The sequence below is a fragment of the Tachypleus tridentatus genome, chromosome 13 (assembly GCF_004210375.1).
Source record: "Tachypleus tridentatus isolate NWPU-2018 chromosome 13, ASM421037v1, whole genome shotgun sequence".
NCBI lineage: Eukaryota > Metazoa > Arthropoda > Merostomata > Xiphosura > Limulidae > Tachypleus > Tachypleus tridentatus.
In genome coordinates this window covers 25,846,933-25,871,278 of record NC_134837.1, presented here as the reverse complement: position 1 = coordinate 25,871,278, position 24,346 = coordinate 25,846,933, and the positions used below count along the sequence as shown (strand labels likewise).

The following is a 24,346-nucleotide window of genomic DNA, read 5'->3' as shown; positions in this document are numbered from 1 at the left end:
AACGAACAATGTGTTTCAGTTTTATCACTTTCATACAATGCAGTTTGGTTCAACTGATGAGGAAGGTGGTGATAAAATGTGTGAAGCAGACACCAAACAATAGTGACAGTGTTGCATATAGTTTGGATGACCAGGTCATTTGCTGTGGCTCAAAACTGTAGAAAGGACCAGTTTATGTTGCTATTTATAGAATTAATATTTAAATCTAGAGTTGCTAAGTAGTGTTAAATAATATTTATAAATTATGCAATTATTAATAGCATGTTTAAAAATGTTAATATTACAGCCAGCAAGTAATTTCAGTGTCTTGCATGCAGAAATGTTTTTGTAACTATAAAGTAAATATCTAAGATCAGTACAAAATAATAAATGTTAAAATGAATACTTGCAATCAAACACTATTTTCCACTTGTTACTGTCTATGAAGCTCAAAGTATTATTAATTCACTGGATAATAAAACATTTTTATGTAATAATAATATACAAATTATGGAATTTACAGTGTAGTGCATTAGTTCATGATTTAGTGAAATTGTTAATTAATGACATTTCAATTGGGCCAAGTACCAGAAAAATTAAAAAGCTCGAAAGGATGCAAATAGTAACCATAGACTGATGACATTTCTTTATATTAGGATGATTTTATCTTTTGTAAAAACAAACAAACTGTAAACACTTAAAGAAGAGTTTGATAAAGCTACTAAAAGTTTTAATGTAAGTCATATTTACTTAAATAACAAGGAATCTAAATTAACTTGTTTCCATGTTTAAACTACTTATTTTTGAAACTTTTTGCTCATAGCCTATTATACATATCAGTGTCTTAATAGTGGAAAATCTCTTCTATAAGATATTCATTAGTAACTTCAAGTTAAAATTTTCAGAAGAAAACTTGTACACAATATACATGTATTTGTCACAGATAAATGTCAGATATCTTGTATGTCTGATTCATAAGATACAAAAGATCGTGCCCCTAAAATGTACAAATTAGTTTAATTATCAATTTCATATATCAGAGTACAGATTGTATAATTCTTCCATATACAAAGTTCATTGTTATTTAGTACAAACTTGTTATCATGTGGTAAGTAGATGATATTGCATCCAAAGGTTATTTCCTATGGTCACATATAAGTGCAGTGTAATAATACCCATTTATTACAGCGGTTGATTTAAAAAAAACTTGGGTCATTCTATCCTAACCAGATGGAATTTGAAAAGTAAATAAATTCCAAATTTGTAAATAATTATGGAAAAAAAAATGAAAATGTTTATTGTAAGTACAGCTTTTTTTCTCTCAAGTGATTTTTTCTTTTGATGGTTAAATTGTTATTGTTCAGGTTGTTTGTTTGTTTATTTATTACCGTATATCACATTATACTTTTTTTTTATAGCATCAGATTTATTTTTAAGAATTGACATTAAAAGTAGGATGAAACTAAAATGGATAATAAAGCTGTAATATATTTTAAGTGTTAAAATAAAGAACAAGCAAAACTTCATTTCAGCCACTGGTCTAGTTATCTTGTTGAACAATTTTATATTTTAATGAACTTCATTGTTATTTAAGAAATGAAAATATTGAATTTTAAGAGGGATCACTAACCTTTGAAGGTCTGTAAAGTCAAATAACTAGTTTGAGGTTGATGCTTCGAGAATTAGCAGAGTTTATACTGTGTTATATTCGGTAGGAAATTAACTGGTTGACCACATCAGATCAGTGGCTAGGCTGATTAATGCTCAGTGTTAAACAAAATTTAACTTCTGCTTCCATGACCAGTCATGTAAATATCACCATAAATATTTGCAAAGTTCTTCTGATGTCCCCATGGCAGGAGAGATGTGGACAACTAACATCCATTGTAAACTTATTTTTGTGCATACTTTACATATATCAATACATCCACATCTGTTGGAAAAGGAATAAAGTTTTTAAAGTTTTATATATAAGTAATAAAAATTTTTGTGTATTTAAAAGTTTTCTATTAAAATATAACAGACATTATTAGGTACTGTGTGTGGTTTGAATAGGGATATATAAATAAATATACATATTTTGCCTTTGAAAATGAATGTGGAAAGTATGCTGGGGAAAATATACTATTTATTCTTGGACAGAACACTTAAAATGAACTAAGGATATGTTTTAAACATGTAACAGTTCTATATCTGTTCAATCACAATCGAGTTTATTATCCTATTTTTGTCTGTTAACATTTTACTGCACTGTGTGTCCTGTGGTATTATGTAGTGCTATCCCCACTGTCTTGTATGCATTGTTTTTGAAGGATTGATATTAGTCATCCCTACATTTACTTTCTTTTTGAAATTTTTTTTAATTGTAAGGTTGTTAAAAAAACCTGTTTTTTTTTTTAATGTGGGCACAGCAGACAGCCCATTCTGTACGTTTGTGCTAACTACAAAAACATATTTTTTATGCTACATATGACTTGAAGATAGTTAAAATTCTTTTTTAACATTTAGTATAGAAAAATAAGTAACTCAATGAAAGGTTATTATTTTTGTCAAAGTCAAGTGTTAGTAAAACAGTTGCATGTTCAGTACATTATTGAAAATTAAATTGTTTAATACTTGTATAATTTTGACATGTATTATTAAAATAATTAATCATACTTATTAGGTACTGTCATTAGATCAACATCTGTTAAACTTCTTGAATATCAGCGACAATATACTTGCAGTAAATGTAGGCATGTGTTTACTGTTGAAGCTGATGTAGAGCAGTATTTTATTTTACCAAAACCAGCAAGATGTCCAAACCCTGGTGGCTGTGGAGGAAACAAATTTTCATCATTAAACCAAGGTAAGTTCAACTAATTATGCTTAATGAATCTGGATAGATAGCACAGTGACAGGTTCATAACATTTTGTAAGTAGACTTCATTAATGTTGTCTTCAAATTTTTTTTTGAATTGAAAATAAAAATACCATTTGAGTGCTATAATGAATTTGTTTATAAACATTGAATATAGCATTACTACAAGCATAACTAATTAAATTACCATTATTTTAGTGTATTTTCCTATATGTTTAACTCTCATTGTGTGATAAAAACATCACAACTTTAAAATTTAGCACTAAATTAATTGACATCTGATAACCTGAACCAGCCATAGCTATTTGTTCTCATCTGGTCCTAGTCATGTTACTGGCAGCATGACATGAACTTTGTTTTCATCTGGTTCTTTTCATGTTGGTAATAGTTGAATATGAATGATAGTGTTCTTTTCATGTTATTAGTAATAGGATATAAACTTTGATAAATAATTTAAAATATAAGAAAATACTTATTGCATTTGATACATTCACAAATGTGTTGTATTAATTGGAAAAGCAAATAGTATTTGGGCTTTTTATAAGTGATCCCATATTTAAATAAACCAAAGGCTAATACTACAGAGGGACACATGCAGATTGTGGAAAGGCTTAAATTATCTATCTTTTTTTCTTTTTTTTTTGTGAACATTAGAACTGGGACAATGTAATTAATTTCCTGTGATTACATTGATTGGTGTATTGAAAACTAACCAGTTAATCAAAATTGCAGTTTCTGATTCAGCTAAATGAAGTATTGCCATTAGTATGTGTTGTTAAATAAAAAATTATGTAATTTAGGGAGAATTGTGGGTGCCACATGATTTGAAGATCTCAGGTTCAATTCTGTTTTCCTCTAAACTTGTTCACCCTCTATTTGTTATTGCAAGGCTAAGGCTCTATACCACTCTCACTAGTTTTGAACTACCAGGCAGAGGAAAGGCAGCTGGTTGACTGGCTACACCCACGGGTAACTTTCTGACTGCATGAGTGTTAAATAAAATTTGAATATAGTTTTTTTTTTTCGATTGAATTTTGTTTCTAATTTATAATTATCAAACTCCATTCTTTAATTTTGTATGAGTAGAGGAGAGATCCAGAAAATCTGGGTTTCCTCCATCCATTTTGGGAAGCCTGGAATTTAATAATTGTATTATTTAATGTTATATAAAGTGGCTTGGAGCTATGGGAAAATTGAGGAGGGAAGCATACTTTTTCCTCCATTTTTTTCAAAAATAAGTAATTATTATTTAAATATATGCAAGTTGGCACAGATCTTGATGGAATCTACACCTCCCTTTGTCCATTAAATTTTTCTTTATAAAATAAAATATTATTTTAATATTTATGCTTGATTTTAAATTTGAGGATACATGAATAATAAAATATAATAGGTTGTTACTTTGACTGAAAACTTGTTTGCCTAATAAATTAAGTCGGTAATGATTATTAATTACCCTCGATTGTTTTTGAAGTGTTTGAGTAACTGTGTAGTTATAAATATAACACTTGAAGTCTCAACATTGTTCTAAACAAAATAACAGAATGTACAGAAGAAATGAACAGTGTTGTTACAAAAGGTGATTAATAAGAATATGCATTTTATTGTTTCTAAATGTAAAACAATGCAGTTGCTTTGCTTTGCTTTTATGACACATCTTCATGTACAAATTTTGTTATTGAAAAAAGTAATTTAATTCCAAATTATTGTGCTTGGAGCATGAAGGTTTCATCTGGTTTCTTTTTTTTTCACCACTTAAAATATTTTCAGATGCAAAATTTAGTTCTAAGTCAATTTTTATGTTAATTCTAACTAAAATATTTTAGAATCAGTATTTTGTTCTTTTCTGATATTTATTTAGCATAATCCATAAGGGAAAACAATTCTTGTTTTTATTTTTGCAAAGCTGTAAACACTTATATTGGAATTTTTTTTCTTTTTCCTGAGAGTAACTTTATTTTGTTAAGAATGTATCACCCCTTGATAATATATTAAATGTCTTGATTTTGAAGAGTTTCCCCTAGTTTTTGTGTACTGGTCTTAGTTGAAACTTTCTACTATATTGAGTGGTTCAATTATTTACTAATGAAACACAACTATAGAAAAAGTTTAAATATGGTTGAACAGAACAAGAAGTAGACTGCCATAGTAGAATAAATAGATTTAAGTTTTTAATTATAGTTTCTGTACACTTTTGTTTCATAAAGAAGTGTAAAAATAATTGTGTGCGGTATAATTTCTGTAGATTTCAAATAGATACATTATTCAATGAACAAATGTCAGGTAAATTGAGATTAGGTATACTTGTAAAGGTTCTGAGATGGGTTGAATGGGTAACAAAGAAAACTATCAGATATATAACTTACTGAAATATATGCTAAGTTTGGAGAGATTTTTGTACCATCAGGTACAAGTTAGTTTATCTAGATATAGGTGTTTATATATATATATATATATATATATATACATACATACAATATGAAGTAGTCACATGACCAGAGATTGCTTAAGGCTTAAAGATATTTTCTTGATATTTGCCTCTTTGTTTGAAATTACAGTTTATACTTTCCAATATATACTGGTTTAATTGGGTTTCCTTGTCAGTGAAAATGAGGTTTTTATGATGTTTACTAATTAAAATGAATTTTTTATCAAATTAGATACTCCCTAAATAGTAACAACAACTAAACATATGATAGGTGACTTCACACAATTGACTTAAACCTTTATTCAGCATTATTTTTATTTTTGTTGTGTTCAAAAAATGATTAAATAATTAGCTATCAATTATTTCTAATTCTAATCATGATATACTTAAAATAAAAATATTATTACCTTTATCAATGATAATAGGTATGTTTTTTGCAAAATAGCAACATTTAGCAACAAGTGATAAAAGCATAAAATAAAAGAAAAATAAATTAAAAAATCAAATATTTTTCCAGTTTTGTTGTCCATGCATTTCATTTTATATTTACAGTTATGAGAGAAAGTGTTTGTACCCCTGCTTTGTGAGTACTTTTTTCCTCATAACTTAAAAATATCATGATTAGGATAATGAAAGTATAATATATTATAAATATTATACTAACACACATCTACATAAAATGTTATGTAAATTGAACAACAAATAACCAAACATAGGAGGGGCAGAAAGTGTTCATGCATCTACTTTAATGGTCAGTTGTGTAGCCTTTCAGGTGAATTACTTGGCGCAATCTCTTCTCATAGACCTCCATGATCATTTGGTATTTTTTTCCATTCTTCTTTACAAAAGACCTCAAACTCTTGCAAGTTTTTAGGATGATGCTGATGAACCCTGGTCTTCAACTCATGCCAAACGTTTTCAATTGGGTTGAGATCGGGTGACTGCGATAGCCACTCCAGAACGCTTATATGGTTCCTCTGCAACCAGTATTGCACATATTTCGATGTGTACTTAGGGTCATTGTCATGCTGGAAGATCCAATAACACCCAAGTCGCAAGTTCCAAGCATCATTCTTGATATAAGTGTCTAATATATCAACGTACTCTTCTTTATTCATGATTCCGTTGATGCGGTGAAGGCTGCCTGCACCAGAAGAGATGAAGGAATCCCTTAGCATGATCAAGCCACCTCCATGTTTAACTGTAGGGATGGTGTTCTTTAAAAGATTTTGTTCCCCCTTCTTATGAAAAATATAGCGAACATCATTGTGGACGAAAAGCTTGATTTTTAGTCTAGTCTGACCAAAGAATACTCTTCCAATAGGTAAAGGGTTTATCTACATGCTTTGTTGCATACCTCAGTTGTGCTTCTAAATGAACAGGCTTTAAATATGGAGTTCTACGAGGATGGCATGCTTTGAACCCAGAAGCACGTAACTTTAGAGGTGCTTACTTCAACCCCAGTTTCCCTTACCAGTTTCTGTATGTCATTATGTGTTAAACGAGGGTTCCTACTAACTTCTCTGAGAACCTTCCTCTTGGTTCTCTCTGGAATTTTGGTGGGGAATCCAGAATGAGGGAGGTTAGAAATTGATCCTGGAAGCTTAAATTTTGCAATTATGCTTTCAACAGTAGATTTTGGCACATTAACTTGTGTAGCAATTCCGGAAAGAGACACATGAGACTTGTATTTTACAATAATTTGGGATTTTAAATCACTGGACAGTTGTTTCCTGTTTGCCATGATGACCAAGCAGACAATGACTGAGACGGTGCTAAATTGCCAGAAGTACATTTTTGCTGGCTAAATTCCAATAATTATGGAATGGTATAATGTAGTTTATTCGCCAGACTAAACAATTTTTACTGGAATATCAGTTTTTTCACACGTTCTGAACTGTACAAACACTTTCTGCTCCTCCTATTTTTGGTTATTTGTTTATGAACAGTTTATTTATCTTTTAATTTATATAAAAATTTATGTAGATGTGTGTTAGTATAATATTTATAATATACCATACTTCTATTAGCCTACTCATGATACTTTTTAAGTTATGAGCAAAAAACTACTCGGGACACAGGGGTAGGAACACTTTCTGTTGTAACTGTAGACTAACAACAATATTAGATTATGCTGTTGTAGTTACGTGACATGGTATAAAAGCCATTGTTGGAACTTAGTGTTTCCAAAATGCATGGCTTTTGTATGCATTAGAAGTTGTTAACCTAACTGACTTTTACTACTAATTATTCTATGACTATGCCAGAATTCATTTCATAACTGATCTTGATTTTGATTGGTTCACTGAGGAATTTATAAACATTTGTCTGCCTTGACTGCACTTCTCTGCCTTTTTGTTGGTCAGGTTTGATTTCACAAAATTTGTTTCATTTATATATAGAATGTGAGGTGAGAATGTACTTAACACATAATTTTTAACAGGCTAGTTCATTAATACTTATACTGTTGAGCACAGTGTGTAGCCATATAAATGTAAACAACAATCATTTATTAAAACATCTTTTTTGTTATTACTTTCATTAGTGTCATAATGTTTCAAGGCTAGAGATTGTTTTATTATTGCAATTATTTTTAGTAAGAATATAATTCTTTGATATCTTTAAATTTATGACAGACTTTCTTATGTGATTAGCATTTTTTTAATGTTTTTACTTTTCTGTTAGTTTTTCTGATAAGTTTTATTTTTGATTGTGAGAAAAATAAATTGTATTATTTTATTGAAATTAACTACTCATAATTAGTTTCCAGTTTGTTTATGGTGTTATATCCACAGATAAATCAGTTAAGTTTATTACATTTGAGAATATCTCCTATGTTGTAGCTTATGTCCCATAAGTTAATGTTTTATTACTTGGTTTATTTCTTCACACTATCATAACATCACACTAAGAACAGAAACTGAAATTAAATGTAATGGTAAGAATAAGAACAATTTTGGATTATTTGTATAAAGTTTGGGTTTGAGATCTATTTTTCAGACTTTATGGTTGGAAATGACACTGAATCTTAAAATGATAAAACGTGCTTGTAATGCCATGTACTATGCAGATACTACATATTTTTCTGCAGTGTGTATTTCTTTCTTACAAAAACTATGATTTCCATAATTTCTGATTCTGGAATTCTCTAATTCCAATTGAGGTCACATGATGGATTGCAGGCTGAGGAGTGGCTATTCTTAGTTTGTTGTGGTACAGTTGCATTGTGTTGTGCTTGACGTTGTGTTTGGAGGATACCTTGTGGCTGTCACATGGAGTGGAGATATGTCTAGACTTTGGTGCCTCTTCTCTGACTGGTCAGAATGTGCTTTATACGATTTTGATACTTTTGTGATGCTCATTGTGACCTTTGAGGAGAACAGAGTTGTTTCTGGCCTGAAAGAGTCAAGATTTGTCTTGGTTATTTATATATATCTTATAATCATGTGACTTTGTGTTACTTAATCTTTCAATACTGTGCAGTTTATTTATATTTATTCAGTTTTTTTCGGTCAATAACATTTATTTTGCTTCGGCCTTCTCTTGCAACTTCCAATTCGCTTGCCAACAGATCACTGCAGTTTTCCTTCAGTATTCTTAGTATGATAGATCAAGTTGCTGTGTGCAGTATAACTTTGAAATACCAGTCATTCATTGGTCAGTGGCTTGGTGCCTAGTTTTTAAAGAATTATACCTTATGAATAAAATAAAATAATTATGACTATTTCTTTGGTTCATCATATGCTTGCAAAAAAAAAAACAAAAAACAAAAAGTCATGTTAGAAGAAGGGTTATTTGTTAAAATAAGAACTGTGAAGAGCATATTTCATTGGATGAATTAGGAAGTAACATATATTGAAAGGTAACAAGAACAGTGGACCAAAACCCTTATTTCACTTTTGGTTCTGATTTACAAGCAGCTAGTTTGACAGCTAGTTCAATTGATTTTGGATTAAATAGTAGTTGATGATTTATGTATTTTTCTGTAGAAATTACACATGAAAGAATAAACTTTATAACACCCATTTCCTAAAATATATCAATTACATTTGTTAACCTTACAGTAATGCCTGAACTTCTGACCTTACAAAAACAGAGTTTATCAAGTATGTTCAGTTTGAGTGTATCCTACCTTTCCTCAAACCTAAATTACTGGAGTCTTTGCTATTAGCCTTTCCACACATTTTTTTTCTTTTTTCATTTTGACAAACCATTGCTATCTTTGTCCAATATGATCATGTAAACAAATTCCCAAAGGTACTGAAAGATCTGAGGCCACTGGTGGAAAGTCTTTGAAGAGTAACTTCCTACTGACAGATACTTCTCACAATCAAGCTTCTCTTGAATATACTGAACCTCTGCATTAGTGTTCAAGCTTTCAGTTGCTTGGTCAGAATCAATGGTTGGTTCCATCAAGTTCATGAAACTAGGCAAAGTGCACTCTCAGCAAGAATCAAGCCTGCCTTCAACCTAATTTATACCATCTACTCCAGGTATCTGTGGCTTCAGGAGAAGAGTTTTTGACACATGATCAAGTGTTCCAACAAAGGATACTCCAAAACCAGGAGCCTCAATGACATTTATACTTAACTACAGTCAGAACAAAGAGATTCTTCTGGATCTAAAACATGCAAACTTGCCTAAGAAGCAATTCATTAAAAGACAACTGCCATCATGATTGGAAATAGTTTTCTCTTCAGCCATATGCAGTATGGCAGGTTGGGATATCACTCCCAATGAGGACTTAGTATCACCCACAACTCCACTTATGGTTCATCTTACATTTCGGTAGACCATTTTCTTCAAAGACTATTGTCATGTCTAAGCTACCAAATGAACTGAAGCTATGGACATGTTTCAGAAAGAAACAACATACAGGGGAGCTACATCCAAGACAACCAGTTCAAAATAGTTCTAGAATAGTGGCTCTTAAACTTCATTTGGACCATATGGATTTTGTTTTTTATTTTAGTAGACCATAATGGGATCTATACACTGTACTGCCACTTTTTTCTTGTTTAGTTACATAAAAGAACTTCAAACAGATGATCATGAGCACCTGCTGCTGGAGATGCATTGACACCAAGATCTGCAAGTGTTGTGAAGTATAATATCATTTTAAAAAATTGTTTGTCATAAAACTAAAAACGTTTTACACTTGTATAAAGGTTTTGGAGAATAATATTGCAGTAAATAAAAAGTTTTTTGTTAAATTAAGTTTTTTTCTATATCAAGGTTTGACATATTTCCTTTCAGTCATTTTATTAATAAAACCAAGTATTTTAAATATTTTAGTACAGATTCTGTGTCTGTGTTTTTGTATCATTTATCTGATGCAAGGGAAAGATACTAAAGATGTTCAATTTTGTTTTTATTGTTGGATTTAAAGTTTATTATCCTTCATATCAGGGTTACCTATATGATAAAGAGATTGGAAATATATGAAATAAACCAGGTATTTTTTTCTCTCTCATTTTATTAATGTAAGTATTTCTTGTTCATGAAAATAATAGTTTTGCTGCTTAAAATGTATAGTATTTGATTAGATAGCTTTAGACTGCATCAATCTCATTCTTGCATTAGGCACACAAAATCAAGGATCATCCCTTCTGGTACTAGTGAGCCTTTTTGACAGAGAAGAGATCATTTAGACTTGTACTATTGGATTCATTAGTGGAGCAGTCATGTTAAGATTTAGAAATACCTGAAGACTGTCTTCCTTGTATATTATAATGTTATTTTTACATTTTGCTGAATAGAATGTCATAATACACAAACAGTTGATGGTAATGTGTTAGTTTGTGAATAGACAGTTCTAATCAGCTCTAAAAAAATTCTCTTTGAAAAGAACAACAGGATGTTGATTGCAAGCTATGTGCTGCAAAATTTTGTGTGGAGGCATCACCAGTGAATATTTTGTAGATGAGAAGGGTAACTGACTGATATGGAATAAACTAAAAATGTTTCCTTTATTCACAGACACGTACTATACACTATATACAGCTAGGAAGCCATGAATATAATGCTGACATTGTTTTCTTTATTAATTAAATAAGTAAATTATTGAAGCTGATTATTATTAGTTTTTATTACTATTGCTAGTACAAAATATAACAAATCTGTTTATTTTATTTCATTTTCTGGTATGATTTACATTGCATATAAGCATATTTACATTGTTTAGCAGCTAAAAGGTGTCTGTTTTGTTCTCTGAAGTGGCAAAGTTGTTATGCTGAATTTTTTAAAACTGAATATTTTTTGTGAAGAAATCAATAATTATGTTTACATGTACAAAACTTTTACTATAAATTGATGAAGTTAATGTTACAATTCAAAAATTATATATATTCATGTATTTTTCTGAGCAATTTTTATAATTATTTTCTTTATTTCTTCATTCATCTAAGTGCTCTTGGTGAAATTTTGATATAAATGCAACCAAAAATATTATTTTGATTCAGTAATTTAAAATAACTTGTTTGCACTAATGTTAGCTTGTATAGTTTTGTTATAATTGGCTATTGGCATCAGTCAAGAAAATCTTAATCAGTGCACCATTACTCATTGCAACTTAACCCAGTTTGGCACTTTGAAGTTTCACCTGTTTCTATCTTGGTGCTCAATTTGGCTACAAAAGGGAAATAATCAAATACTGAAGGCAGTTAGAAAGGACATCACATTAAAATATAGGTAAATGCATAAATGAAAAAAAAACATATGTACTGTTTATAAAATTTGACATTCTAGTTTTCTGAGTATTATTTGAGCATTTTCTTAATTTTGTTCAACTAATCATTTTACTATATTTTAATTTATTTTGTTTGAATAATATATTTTGGTTACATCTGTAATTCTCAGTACATTTTATACAAAGATATACAAGGAAACGTTTATTTCTGTGTATTACTGATGATTTATGGACAGTTTCTTCAAGATAGAACTACCATTTGATGCTCTCAGGAAATAGAGATGCACTTCAGATGGAACAAAGAATATTACAAATCATTCTAATCCATAACAGTGCGTGTTTCTATCCGACACCAAAGCCAACAAAAATAGTCATACAATCTTGTACACGAACTGTAAAAGCTGTAAAGCCTGAACTTTAATGCCAGGTGCTAATTGTAGAATAAATAAGATCATTTCTATCTGGTTAACCAAATTCACATGACCCTTCACAAACTGTGATTAGCATGTAACTATAATAAAATGTGCTGGTAGGAAGTGACACACAAAATACACAGAAAGAACTAAAGCTACAAGTAGCCAAAAGTCATATGTATATTTAACTGATAAAGTACATGTTTTTGTGGTTTATGTACTAAGCTTTCAGCTACATTCTTTAAACTAGAAATTAACTTGTAGGCTATTTGTTAGAAAAATTCTCTCATGTAGTCTTAGTTTAGTTATGTTTTATTGATAGCTCTTTGTCAAATACATTACTGTGAAAGAGTTCAGCTTTTTGTTTTGTTTGTCAAAATATGTATCACTTTTATAATCTTTCACTTACATTAGGCCTAGTGAAGTAGTAAATGGATAGTGTATGTATAAATAAAATTACTTATTGAGTCATTTCCAAAACTAAAATTCTTGAGATATAAAATAATTTCTTATCCACTCACTAAATCTGCTGAAGAATTTACCTATACACTTGATAGGCCACTACAGAATGTTTTAGCTATGACAATATTCTCTTAATTGATAATCCAAGAGACTAGACTCAGTTTGTGCTCATAGTACTAAAACAATACAGCCATGACACACTATGAGCATATCACTTGGATCAAATTGTAACATACAATTTGTAAAATGATCATTTGATATTAATATAAAATAATACAATATATGTTAAAACTTTTTAAAAATAATGAAGCTACAAAATGCTAAAACACGATACAAGATAGTATTAAGGCAAACTGATACCAAACAAAATGATTTAGTGTCTCTACTACAGCAGGATCTAGGAAAATTATGTAGAAGATAAAATGAAAAGAGGTGTTAAAGGAAAAACAAACATACAAATGTACACAAATAAGTGTTTATTTTATTCTTACAGTGAATATTTTTGGCATTTTAACTTCTGTTAGTCAGACTACATTTCTTGTTGAATTCTTTGGTTGTTTGAGCTGGAGAAAACTAGACATGTAAACAGGAATCAGAAGAATTGTAATAATACTATACTTTCAACATAGACCAAAATTCTAGTGCAATATTGCAAAATCTGAAGTTACCAAGGTTTATGGTCATTTATAATATCCATATTCATACAGTATGGAAAAGTTTTTACACAGCCCAATAAAATAAGTAAGACTGCACAACAGGAGGACTTGATACAAAAATTGGTTATGAAATGTAAGCCTTAAAGAAAATTTTAAGGTTACATAATCCTTTTCAAATTAGGACATTATGTGTATGATCTTTGTACATCTGGTTTTAATATCAGGATGTCAGACTATATGCAGCACAGCTCTATCAGTAGTTGGAAAAATTGACTTGAATATAACTGACTAAAGATATTTTTTTAATTAGGTATGGAATGGGGAAATTAGTTCATCTTACTGCAATGGTAGTACATAAAATATTGGGATTTTGGAGACTTTGGAACCTTTTATTATAGGAAAAACAAACGTGCGAATAAGGCTTTTCCTAGTAGTATTTGGAAAGTTACTGTATATTTAATGTAAGCAATTATTTTCCTTGTATCTTGAAATATCTAGTTTGTAGGGTGAAAATAAATTTTCCTTCTCGCTTAAAAGAAATGTGGAAATTAAAGTATATAAATTAGTAGAAAATTTCAACATCAACTTGGAAAATGTAGAAACCTGTTATTACTGGAATGCACAGTTTGATCCATGAATAGGCTTGGATAAAACCATGCACATGTAGTGTAAAATGTGTGTAAATAAAACTGATATCATATACATTGTTTTTTTGGGGAGGGTAGAGAGGGAGGAATCCATAAAGATGAGAAAAGCCACTTGCAGAGAAAACTATATATTTAAAAACAGCTAGTATAGGTAGCAAAAGCACCAGCAGAAAAGCAGACAATGTTTCAACCTTCTTCAGTCGTCATCAGGTTCATGTTTTTAAATTTTTAAGAGAGGGAGGAAGTAGATGTTTAGAAGGTATTTTTCCAAAAATTCCACACCCTTCATTTTATTGTTTGTCATTATACCCAGACATTGGTATATACCATCGTGAAATAACCTTGTTTTGTTGTAGGATTTAAAGCCTCCCCTCTGATTCACAAAGGTTAAATGTACTAATTAAACTCCTTAATTATTCTCAAATATTTTTAAAACTGCACTAGGAAGGGGTCTGTAACCAGAAAAACAAACATTTAGGTCACCTACTTGTGTATTCCAAGCACATGTACCATGCTGGGTTTTGCCAGTGTGTGAGTGAAGGTATGAACATAGTTTCAGGGATAGCACCCCTCAGAATCCTAAGGGGATCAAGAATGCTAATTCTAATGCCAGATTTGGGCTCAGCAATCCTGAACACCCAGTCTATGGCCTTCATCACGTTTGGGTGATCTTCTAGATATGTTTAAACTACTATTTGTAGGGACTTTATTCTGTTCAGCTAAGGACATCCCTAAGCAACCTTGTGTCCACCTACCAAGTTTAATTATGCTATCTTTAAAAGCATAGGAAGAGTTTGTGGAAAAATAAACACAGTGAAAATTAAGATAAATATAATAAAGTTTATGATTTGCACTTTTCATCATTTTATGAAGGCACTAGTTTTATGAACTAAAACTTCACTTATGAAGCACAAAAAAACTAGGCCAAACAGTTTGTCATTCCTAAGTGAATTTAAATCAAACTTTCTGTGGTTTGACAACATAATCTGTCTATTATTACACTCTCTCAAACCAATGAAGTAAAGTTTGTCTCCTAGAGGGTCAGTAGTAAAGTTACTGAGTTACAACATTAAAATCTTATATTTTACTCCCTATAGTGGATGAAGTTTTGGTAACCCATTATGTAACTTACTAAGAAAACAAAGATAGCATTTCATTATGAGTTTACTTAATTATTATAAGTACTATTAGGAGTTACAGCTTTTACAGTGAGGGAAAAAAAAATTAAAATGAGTACAATATTTTGGACACTAGAGCAATCATTCTCAAGTTTTAAAAATATTCTTGTTCACTGTAATTAAGCTCTAATTGATATTAACTTGAAGGATTAACATGATTCAGGAATGCTTGAGTTATTATAAGTAATGTTTGAAAGCCTCAGAGATATACAGTGTGTGAAAAGTGTATGAAAACATGATAGTGAAGCACAGAATGAATATATAATCCATTTAAATTTGTCTTTTAAAAACTAAAAGGAACTTTAATTGGGATTTGTGAACAAGTGCATGAGAAGTATCTGAAATCAATCAATTTAGTGACCTACATAACACATTTTACTATTTAATTTACAAATTTCAAAATTTTCTGCACAACCTATGGAGGAGTTTCTATTCTAAAGTTTCAAACTTTTTTTTCTTGATAATTAATTGTTCTTGTACCTGCATATAGCAACAGAATAATTATCACAAATTCAATGGCTTCAAAATATGTCATTCTACATTCTAGGCTTGTAAAAAATTATTTTAATTTATATGTTGAATAACCTACATTTAAAAATAATAAAAAATGATGTAGCAAAAATTTTACTTTAAATAAAAACAGAAAAGTTTCACACAAAGAAATTATAAAACGACTTTATTCATTTGTTATCCAGAATTAAAAAAACAAGAGCATTAAGTGAAAATTTAAGACAGGCAACTTGTACATGCTTAGATAGGAAACACAGTTTTATACAGTTTATTGAAGTAAAAGTCATTGCTCCTCAGTGATCATCTGGAGGACTTGTATAATTTTTGATTATATTCAATTATGGATATTTCATTGTATAGATTTGATCTTCACAATATCCAACAATTTTTGGATTCCTGTGCTGTGATGTTTTAGCACTTAAGGAAGAATATTTTTTTTGATATGTTAATAGGAATATACACCTTTATTTTTCTTTCACAGGTAAAAAAAAAAATTTAATTTTTTATAGAAATGGATCCAAATTGCTGCAGGGACTACCAGGAAATTAAAATTCAAGAACAAGTCCATCACCTTGTTGTTGGAACTATGCCTCGTTCAATGTGGATTGTGTTAGAGAATGATTTAGTTGATTGCTGTAAACCTGGTCATGATGTTCTCATCAGGTAGGTAGAAGCTGACCTTTATGTAAAGTGCAATATAATTTACTTATATGAGTTTTAAAATCAGGTTTTAATTCTTATTCACTCGTGATACTTTGCCTTATTTCTGCCAGATTCTTTGCTGTATTGAAAGGATTCCTGCAGTAAAGTAAATTTAAGACAAAACAAATGTAAATTCAGCTATGCTTTAAAGTATGATACATTGCCAAAATCTTTTATTTTATAGAAGATGATATTTATGAATGGAAATGTTGTATTTTCAGAAACTTTTTTTCACCGTTAATTGGTCAGGAAAACAATATATCACTGTTCTTTTGAATGAATATATTTCTTCATTTTTAATATTACTACTGTTTGCAAGATTTTAGGTAGAATTTCTCATTTATGTTTCTAATTCTATTGTTACTTTAATGTAATATAAGATAATAAAGTTGTTTATCTCAGACATATTTTACAGTGGTGTTTTAATTCAACGTTGGCGCCCTTTGGTTATGGACAAAAGGAGCGACATTGAATTGGTGTTTCATGCTCACAGTGTTGAAATACACAACGATTATTCTTCAACCAACATTGTATCTGAAGAAGTTGTGAGTTTGCTGTTTATAGATATCATTTTATGTAACACCTGATATTAATTCTATGTATTTATATATAGTATATCTGATATTTCTAACACTGTTTTACTGTGAGAATAGTAACTTTTACGTTATGTGATCAGTTTAGGATTTTTTGTCAAGAGAATCGTTATGAAAATTTTATTATGACTTGCAAAGTTGTAGACTGATTCTCACCAAAGCTTTATGATGTAACATTATATATTCTAAAGGGATGCTGTCTTTTTTATTACATACTAATGATCTTTTAGACTTTCATTGTAGTGACCTAGGATTCACTAGTTCATACTATAACAAGACTACTGTATAATTTTATCAAGAAAACCTAAAAGAATTTTTATAGTTTTACTCTTTGAGTATATATATATATATACACATTAGTGAGTAAACATAGTCAATAGACTATTCATCTGTGATGATGAGAAAACCCACTTGTATGGGTTGGTATGGGTAGAGAAAGTGAACAATGTTTCAGCACATGAAACAAAACAAAAACTCCACATACTAAGAAACCAAATAAACACAGCCATAAAACTATGCTCACCAGATAAAATTAATGATGAATTAGACAAAATAAAACAATACTTCATCAACATCAACAAGTTTCCTCCACAAACTGTAGAAAACATTATCTGCACACACCTAGACAAAAAGCAAAATCAACTAACAAAAGTAAATATACCCCACTATTTAAAAAATAATGAAACCCTATACAGCTGCATACCATATATTCCAGACATCAGCAGAAAATTACCAACATTTGGCAAAAACTAGCAACAAAATATGACATTCTAGTTAATACCAAATTTATTCAAAAATCAGGCACAAAACTAAGGTCTATACTATATAAAAACTACACTGACAAACACCACACCAAAATTATTTATAAAATACAATGTGATAACTGCTACAACTTCTATATTGGAGAAACAAGTAGAAAAATGGAAACCAGATTCAAAGAACACAAAAAGTCACCTTCACATGTTTTTGAACACTGCAAATCAAATAAACACAACATGACCATAGAAAACACCCAAATACTAAATAAAGAAAGAAATATAAACCAATGCAAAATTAAAGAAACCTTACTTATACAACAACTCAAGCCCAAAATAAACCAATACAAAGGAACATCTTTATACCTATATTAATAAATTTATTCAACATCTAAGCACGCCCTCTACATTTCTGCACTCAATTACACAACCACCTTGAAACATGTGGTCAGCTATCAGTCAGTTACCTCTTTCTTTCTTTGTGAACTTGAAAATGACAGAAAAAGGTCAAAACGTTGTTCACTCCTCTACATAGTGCTTTCTCTACCCATACCAGCCATTTTTAAACATATAATAGACTATTCACTTGGTGCAATTAAGGTAACTAAAATAAATGTAATTACCAAAAAAATACTAGATTGGGAAACTGTTCAATTAATAGACATAGCTTTGAAGATAATTACAACACTACTAACCTGAGACTTAAGAATTTCAATCTTAATACATCTGCACTATTTCTTTTTTTTGTCTTTTAATCTTTGATTACCTGTATTTCTCATTGTCTTTCAGCATACTATTTAGAGCTGCAGACAATGCAGTTGTTACAGTTAACTAAATCACTATTAGTTTGATACGTGAATGACATAGTGCATTAATGTACCTACTTAATTTCATTTTATTTTGCAGGAAACTTATAAAACCTATAAAACTTACAGGAAATCTAAGTTGGGATCTCTCAACTAATAGCTATCTTCTTTTATCTTTGTATTAGAGTTTCACTGTTAACCCTGTGGCGTCTTTAGGTCAGAATGTTTCACAGTTATTTCAAAAATTAATTAAACTACTTTGTTATCAGTGTACACAGATAAGCTTGACATCAAAACATAACTTATAATTTTAATTTTATTTAAGTTTTAAGTTCTTAAATTTATAAGTAAATATTTTTGAAAAACTTCAATCTCCCCTAGTATGAGAACCATGATGCTTGTTATCTGTCTTCTTTTTTTAAATTATTTACCATTCGCCCAAGAATTTTGGAATTCAATGTAAATTCTTTATTATAATACTGATATTTACAGGCAAAACATAATTTTTATGGCCTTCAATCTTGTATGCTTTCAAAGTCATAAACAAGAAAATGAGACTTGTCTTGCAATGCCCACCTTCCACATTCTGTCTTTTACAAATTACCCATAGTTGTCTCTGACATTTAAAATTATATTATTTATAACCAATAGAAAGCTAACTTTTACATCTATCAAAATTTATGTATTATATTGTTCTCTACAGACATATTTATCAGTTTAGCTGAATTGCAAATGGCTTTTGTTACATAGTTAGAAAGCCAGAATAATTGTGATAGTTATGAAATATATTCTGCATTTTGCATATTATTATATGTTCTTTGGAGCATTATTTAATTAAATAAAATATTATTTATTGCAGTAGTATCATTGGTATAAAAAAGTAGGGTTAAGTATCATTGACAGGTGACAGCAAAAAAAAAAAAGAGATGACCAAGCTAAGTACCTTATTTCTTGTTTCCATGTGTTTTTTTACTGTCACTTGTCAATGATACTTAATGTATAAATGTATAAACAGATGCATACTGTTGGGAGTTTCATGTTACAATTTGAATTCATTCCATAAAGTAAAAAAATGGGTAATTTAGATTTGTTTTGAATTTTGTTTTGGGTGATTACGAGAATTGATCAACCTCGTATAGAATTAAGGTTGAGAAAATAACAAACAAAACAAAAGTTTTTCTCCAAAAACTTGATACTTATTCAGGGGATTTTAGGGATTATGCAAATGAAATTTGAGAATTTCTAGATGAAGTGCTGTTAATCTTAATAGGAAAATCACTTTGCACTCAGAGCAGTCAATACTTTGATACCATATAATTAAATGGAAAGTTTTAAGAAAAATACTTATTTAAAAAGTGGTTATTTCTTTTTGAAAGACTTAAAATTGACTGAAAGCTTGCCAAATTTTGAGAAGGTACAGTAAGGGCTTTCAGAGTTAGTGTGGTTACAAGTTGTTGCATGATTATTCTTCCTTTTCTGAAAGGGTTAAGTGATAGTAATAAACTATCATCTATAAGTGATAGTATTAAATTATCATCTATAGGTTACTGTGTCTCATTGATCTATTAAAGTTAATTGTCATTATCACAAACTAAAGTTTTGAATGAACTGTGAACAAAACATTTATTTTATAGGAAATTTCTTCTTTATTAAATGGATATCTGAAATTTTATATCACAGACTGAAATAAATTTATTCATAGTTTTAGAGAGGTTAGTAATTAAAGTTATCAAAATTATGTGCTTTTACAATACTGTTGCTGAAATGTAAACAAGTATGTCTTAATCTGTTGACTTAAGATACTAGTGTTACTTAGGCATTTGTTAAGCAATGAATCTTTAATTTTAATCAGTAAATGATTTTAATTAAAGCTGTTTATACTATTGTATATTTGATTTATTTTAGTGATTGATAAAAGTTATAAACAGAGGTTTGAAAACCACTATTAACATGTCTAATTTTTATAAATTTTTGTTGTGGTATATGTGCAATTAATTTTTTTTATGAATATCATAGCACATTTATACCAAATATCATATGATGCAAGAAGAAAATGCTAATTTATGTTGCTTAAAAGTTAAGTAAATTTTTTTTCTTTAAAAAATGAAATTCTGGAGTAAATTTGCTCACAGTTTGTAATAACTGTTTCGAGTATTATATAGCATCTGTATAAGAAAATAAACCCATCATAAACTTAAGCCAAAGGTTATGAAATTGCAGGAAATGGAAGTAAATATTTTACTGACATAAATCTAACTGCACTGAGTTCATTAGATGTTTTCTAGTGTAATTGAAAGTTGGACTTTCATAATTCTGTGTTTCCACACAAAATAGCTGAAATAACTAACTTGAAATATGTTGTGTAACAAAACACAAAACAAAATTACTATAACAAAGCTATATTTTTGTTATGAATATACTTAAGGTTTATTAAAAACTAAAATTATGCCAAATTTCTTAAAATCCTGGGCTCATTTTTCTACTTTTGACAGATTGCAGATATCTTACTGTATGACTTTATGCTAAAAGAAACAACATTATCCTTAAATTATACATATATATTAAATTTAATAGAGATTTTTCTGTAGTTTATATGTGTCTGTATTAAGCTAAAACAGTGATTTCTTTCAGATAAATTCTATCATTGGGAGGCTTGTACATTTTTTCAGGCATCAGCTGGAATTTTATAATCTTTGTTTATTTATCCATCATGTTCTGCCTTAGTTTATGTCAAGACCTTAAACCTTTCTCCATTTAACTGATTTTTAATAATTCATATTCTATTTTGTGAAAGATTAAAGCATGAGATTTCATAACCTTTTGTTGTAGACTTTTTTTCTCTCAGGGCTTTCAAAACAAGTGATAAAACTTCTCATGTTGTTTAGTTATTTGTTAGTGAAATAATTTTGAGAGAAATATGAAAGTAACAACTAATGATTAATGTATTCACCATTTAGGTTTTTTAAATTAATACCAAGTTGGGCTTTTGAGAACATTATAAAATATACCCACTATTGTCATTGTTCCATAATGATCAGTGTCTTGGCTATTTTCTTTTGAGCAGTTTTGTATCTTTAATTAATATATGTACTTATTAGAGTAAGGAAAAAATGTTTCTTTGCAAATTAAGTAATTCATGACACACTTATCTATTAATATCATTTAGGTATATGTATTGGAAAGTGACTGGCCAAAGATATACTAAATATCATTGAGTTAATAACTGAAGATCAGTATACATAATAGTGTTATCACTGAAACATACACAGAACTGTAATTAATGTAACACTTATAACTTTTGTTTAGAGAAACAAATAAGTTTGAAAATGGAAAGAAGTCTAATACCGTTAGCTTTTAATAAACACAAGTTTTTAATGAGCATATTATTCTTTGTAGGAAGAAGAAGTAAAAAACCTTTGGGAAGAGTACAAACATCAACCACTGAAGGGCAGGAACAGCATTTTGTTGAACTTGTGTCCTCAAGTTTATGGTTTATACATTGTAAAATTAGCTGTTGCACTGATTTTAGCAGGGGGAGTGCAGGTTAGTAGAATTCTTTGTGTTGTACTCTGTTAAGGAAAGACAAAATTTTTTCTCAGCCATCAAAAGATGAGTTTAACTTAATGGTGTTCTGTAAAGACACAAGTTAACTGTACTGTTTGCTGACAAGAGGATGAAGTTTGGTAGAAGCTGCTGGATGAAAAATTGTATTATTAGTGTCAGAACAGATTATTATTATTAGCAGGAATAGTTCAGTTTTGTTTAAGAATAGTACAGGTTTACTGTTAATTCTGCTATATTGGTATGAGTAGATCAGGATAGCAGAATTATGACATTGATGAGCTCAGATACACAGTGTTTTCTAAAAAAGTTATAGACTAGATAGGTTTGTCTGAAAAATGCAGATTAATAGTAGTGTTTTCTGTAGGAAAACAATTAATAGTGTTTCAAGAAGTAGTAGATGTATTTATTTATAAGTTAAGGTGTTTAGGTCGTCCCTTATCACAAATTACATGTCTTGAAACAGAAATTTAAAAAAATATGTAGTACTGTATGTTACATTATGTGAAATAAAGTATTTGTTTCTCTCTCAACTAAAATTGCAAGTATAAGTGACAAGGAAAGTTGAGGCCTCGTCTATTATTCAATGAATAGTTTGCCATGCTGTTTAGATTGACGTTTTTGAGGGTCTTATCTCTCATTCTGGATCAAAGCTAATTGAAGGGCATTACCAAACCTCTTACAATGTTGATCTGTTATTAAGGCATATAGTATCCAATGATATTAGAAACAGTAGTAGTTTAGACCAGATAATTCTTGAGTAGGTGAAGCAGCAGAAATAATTATAAGTGCATGTCAAAATAATTCTATCAATGAATGAATTGAAGCTTAATTTTTGTAATCATAATTATATCAAAAAAGAAAATTTTTCACGTAATCTTGTTATGAATAACATAAGTATTGTTTGAAGGTTCATGTACTTTGTTTTTATCTACCACAAAAGGCATATAGAATGTGGTTCCTAACATTTTAGTTCTGTTAGGTTTATATTCTATAGTATTAATGTTGGGTGTGATGAAAATTGTGAAGATAGATTTCAATCATAAAAAATAATAATATTATTTTAAAACTTGTAATTTATTATCATTAACCACAGTAGTTAATTTCTGGCCAATCTCTTAAATTGTTTGTGTCGCACTGATAAAACTTTGGGTATGAATAATGTAGTCACTGTGTGAAATGAAAATTAGGTATTGTTTATTTAGATATGATTAGAAGAATAAATATTTGTACTGAACTCCTGAAAAACTTGGATAACTGAAAAAAAATAATAAAATTAGATTTTTACTTCATTAACTAAGCTTCCTTAGTTGCTGAAAAAAAGGCAAATATAATTTATATTGGCTTCTAAATTGTTTAAACAGATGTCATGTGACAGTATTTAATAAATACATACACACACAATTTTCATTAATTAATTTGATAAAATTCATTTGGGTAATTTACATTATTGTAAGATTTGGTTAGTAAATCCATCTTTTTTGGATCCAAGTTCTATATTAATTTTGATTAAATATGTGCTCTGCTTTTGTGTCATTTTCCCATGTTTGTATAAGTTGTTTTCCTCTGTTTCCTACTGTGTGGAATAATTATTATGACTTGGCTATTTTTTATTTTTCTTTATTACCTTATACATTTTGTATCTTGTTAGTGAGTGTTAATTTTTATCTTATTCCAGAAAAAAACTATTGAAATTTTTAAAATAATTTGGAATATAATTTATTCCATCTGTTTATTTAGGTAAACAAAGCATTTTAATGTACTTATAATTTTGATAATGTCACATACTTATTGCTGATTTTCTGTTGTTTATGTTTTACGTATTTTTACAGAATGAATACTTCATTTCAAACACACACTTTAAAATGAAAATAAGATTTAACACGTTATTGTATTTTAACTGAAATATGTTACTGTATTAAATAGAACAATGTTAAGTTGTTTATATGTAATTGATTATGAAGTTGTGTAGATTTGCTCTTTGCCTCTTACTTTCTTTCTTTTCTTTGACTTAATGTAGCATTTCCATGTTTCCATTTTTACTCATGTTGTCTGGCTCACATATCAGACTGTAACCATGTTTCTGCTCTTCTCGTGGGTGGCTCAAA

At 29.4% G+C, this 24,346-nt stretch overlaps 1 protein-coding gene across 2 annotated transcripts in view; it reads left to right on the top strand.

The window, feature by feature from the left end:
- LOC143237104 (uncharacterized) overlaps positions 1 to 24,346 on the top strand; it is a 64,131-nt gene that overhangs the window by 17,527 nt on the left and 22,258 nt on the right. For both annotated transcript variants that reach the window (XM_076475974.1, XM_076475973.1), the window contains exons 5-8: positions 2,645 to 2,827; positions 16,331 to 16,484; positions 16,939 to 17,068; positions 22,074 to 22,220. In XM_076475974.1, coding sequence (XP_076332089.1) covers positions 2,645 to 2,827; positions 16,331 to 16,484; positions 16,939 to 17,068; positions 22,074 to 22,220 — 614 coding nt within the window. The remainder of the gene's footprint in view (positions 1 to 2,644; positions 2,828 to 16,330; positions 16,485 to 16,938; positions 17,069 to 22,073; positions 22,221 to 24,346) is intronic.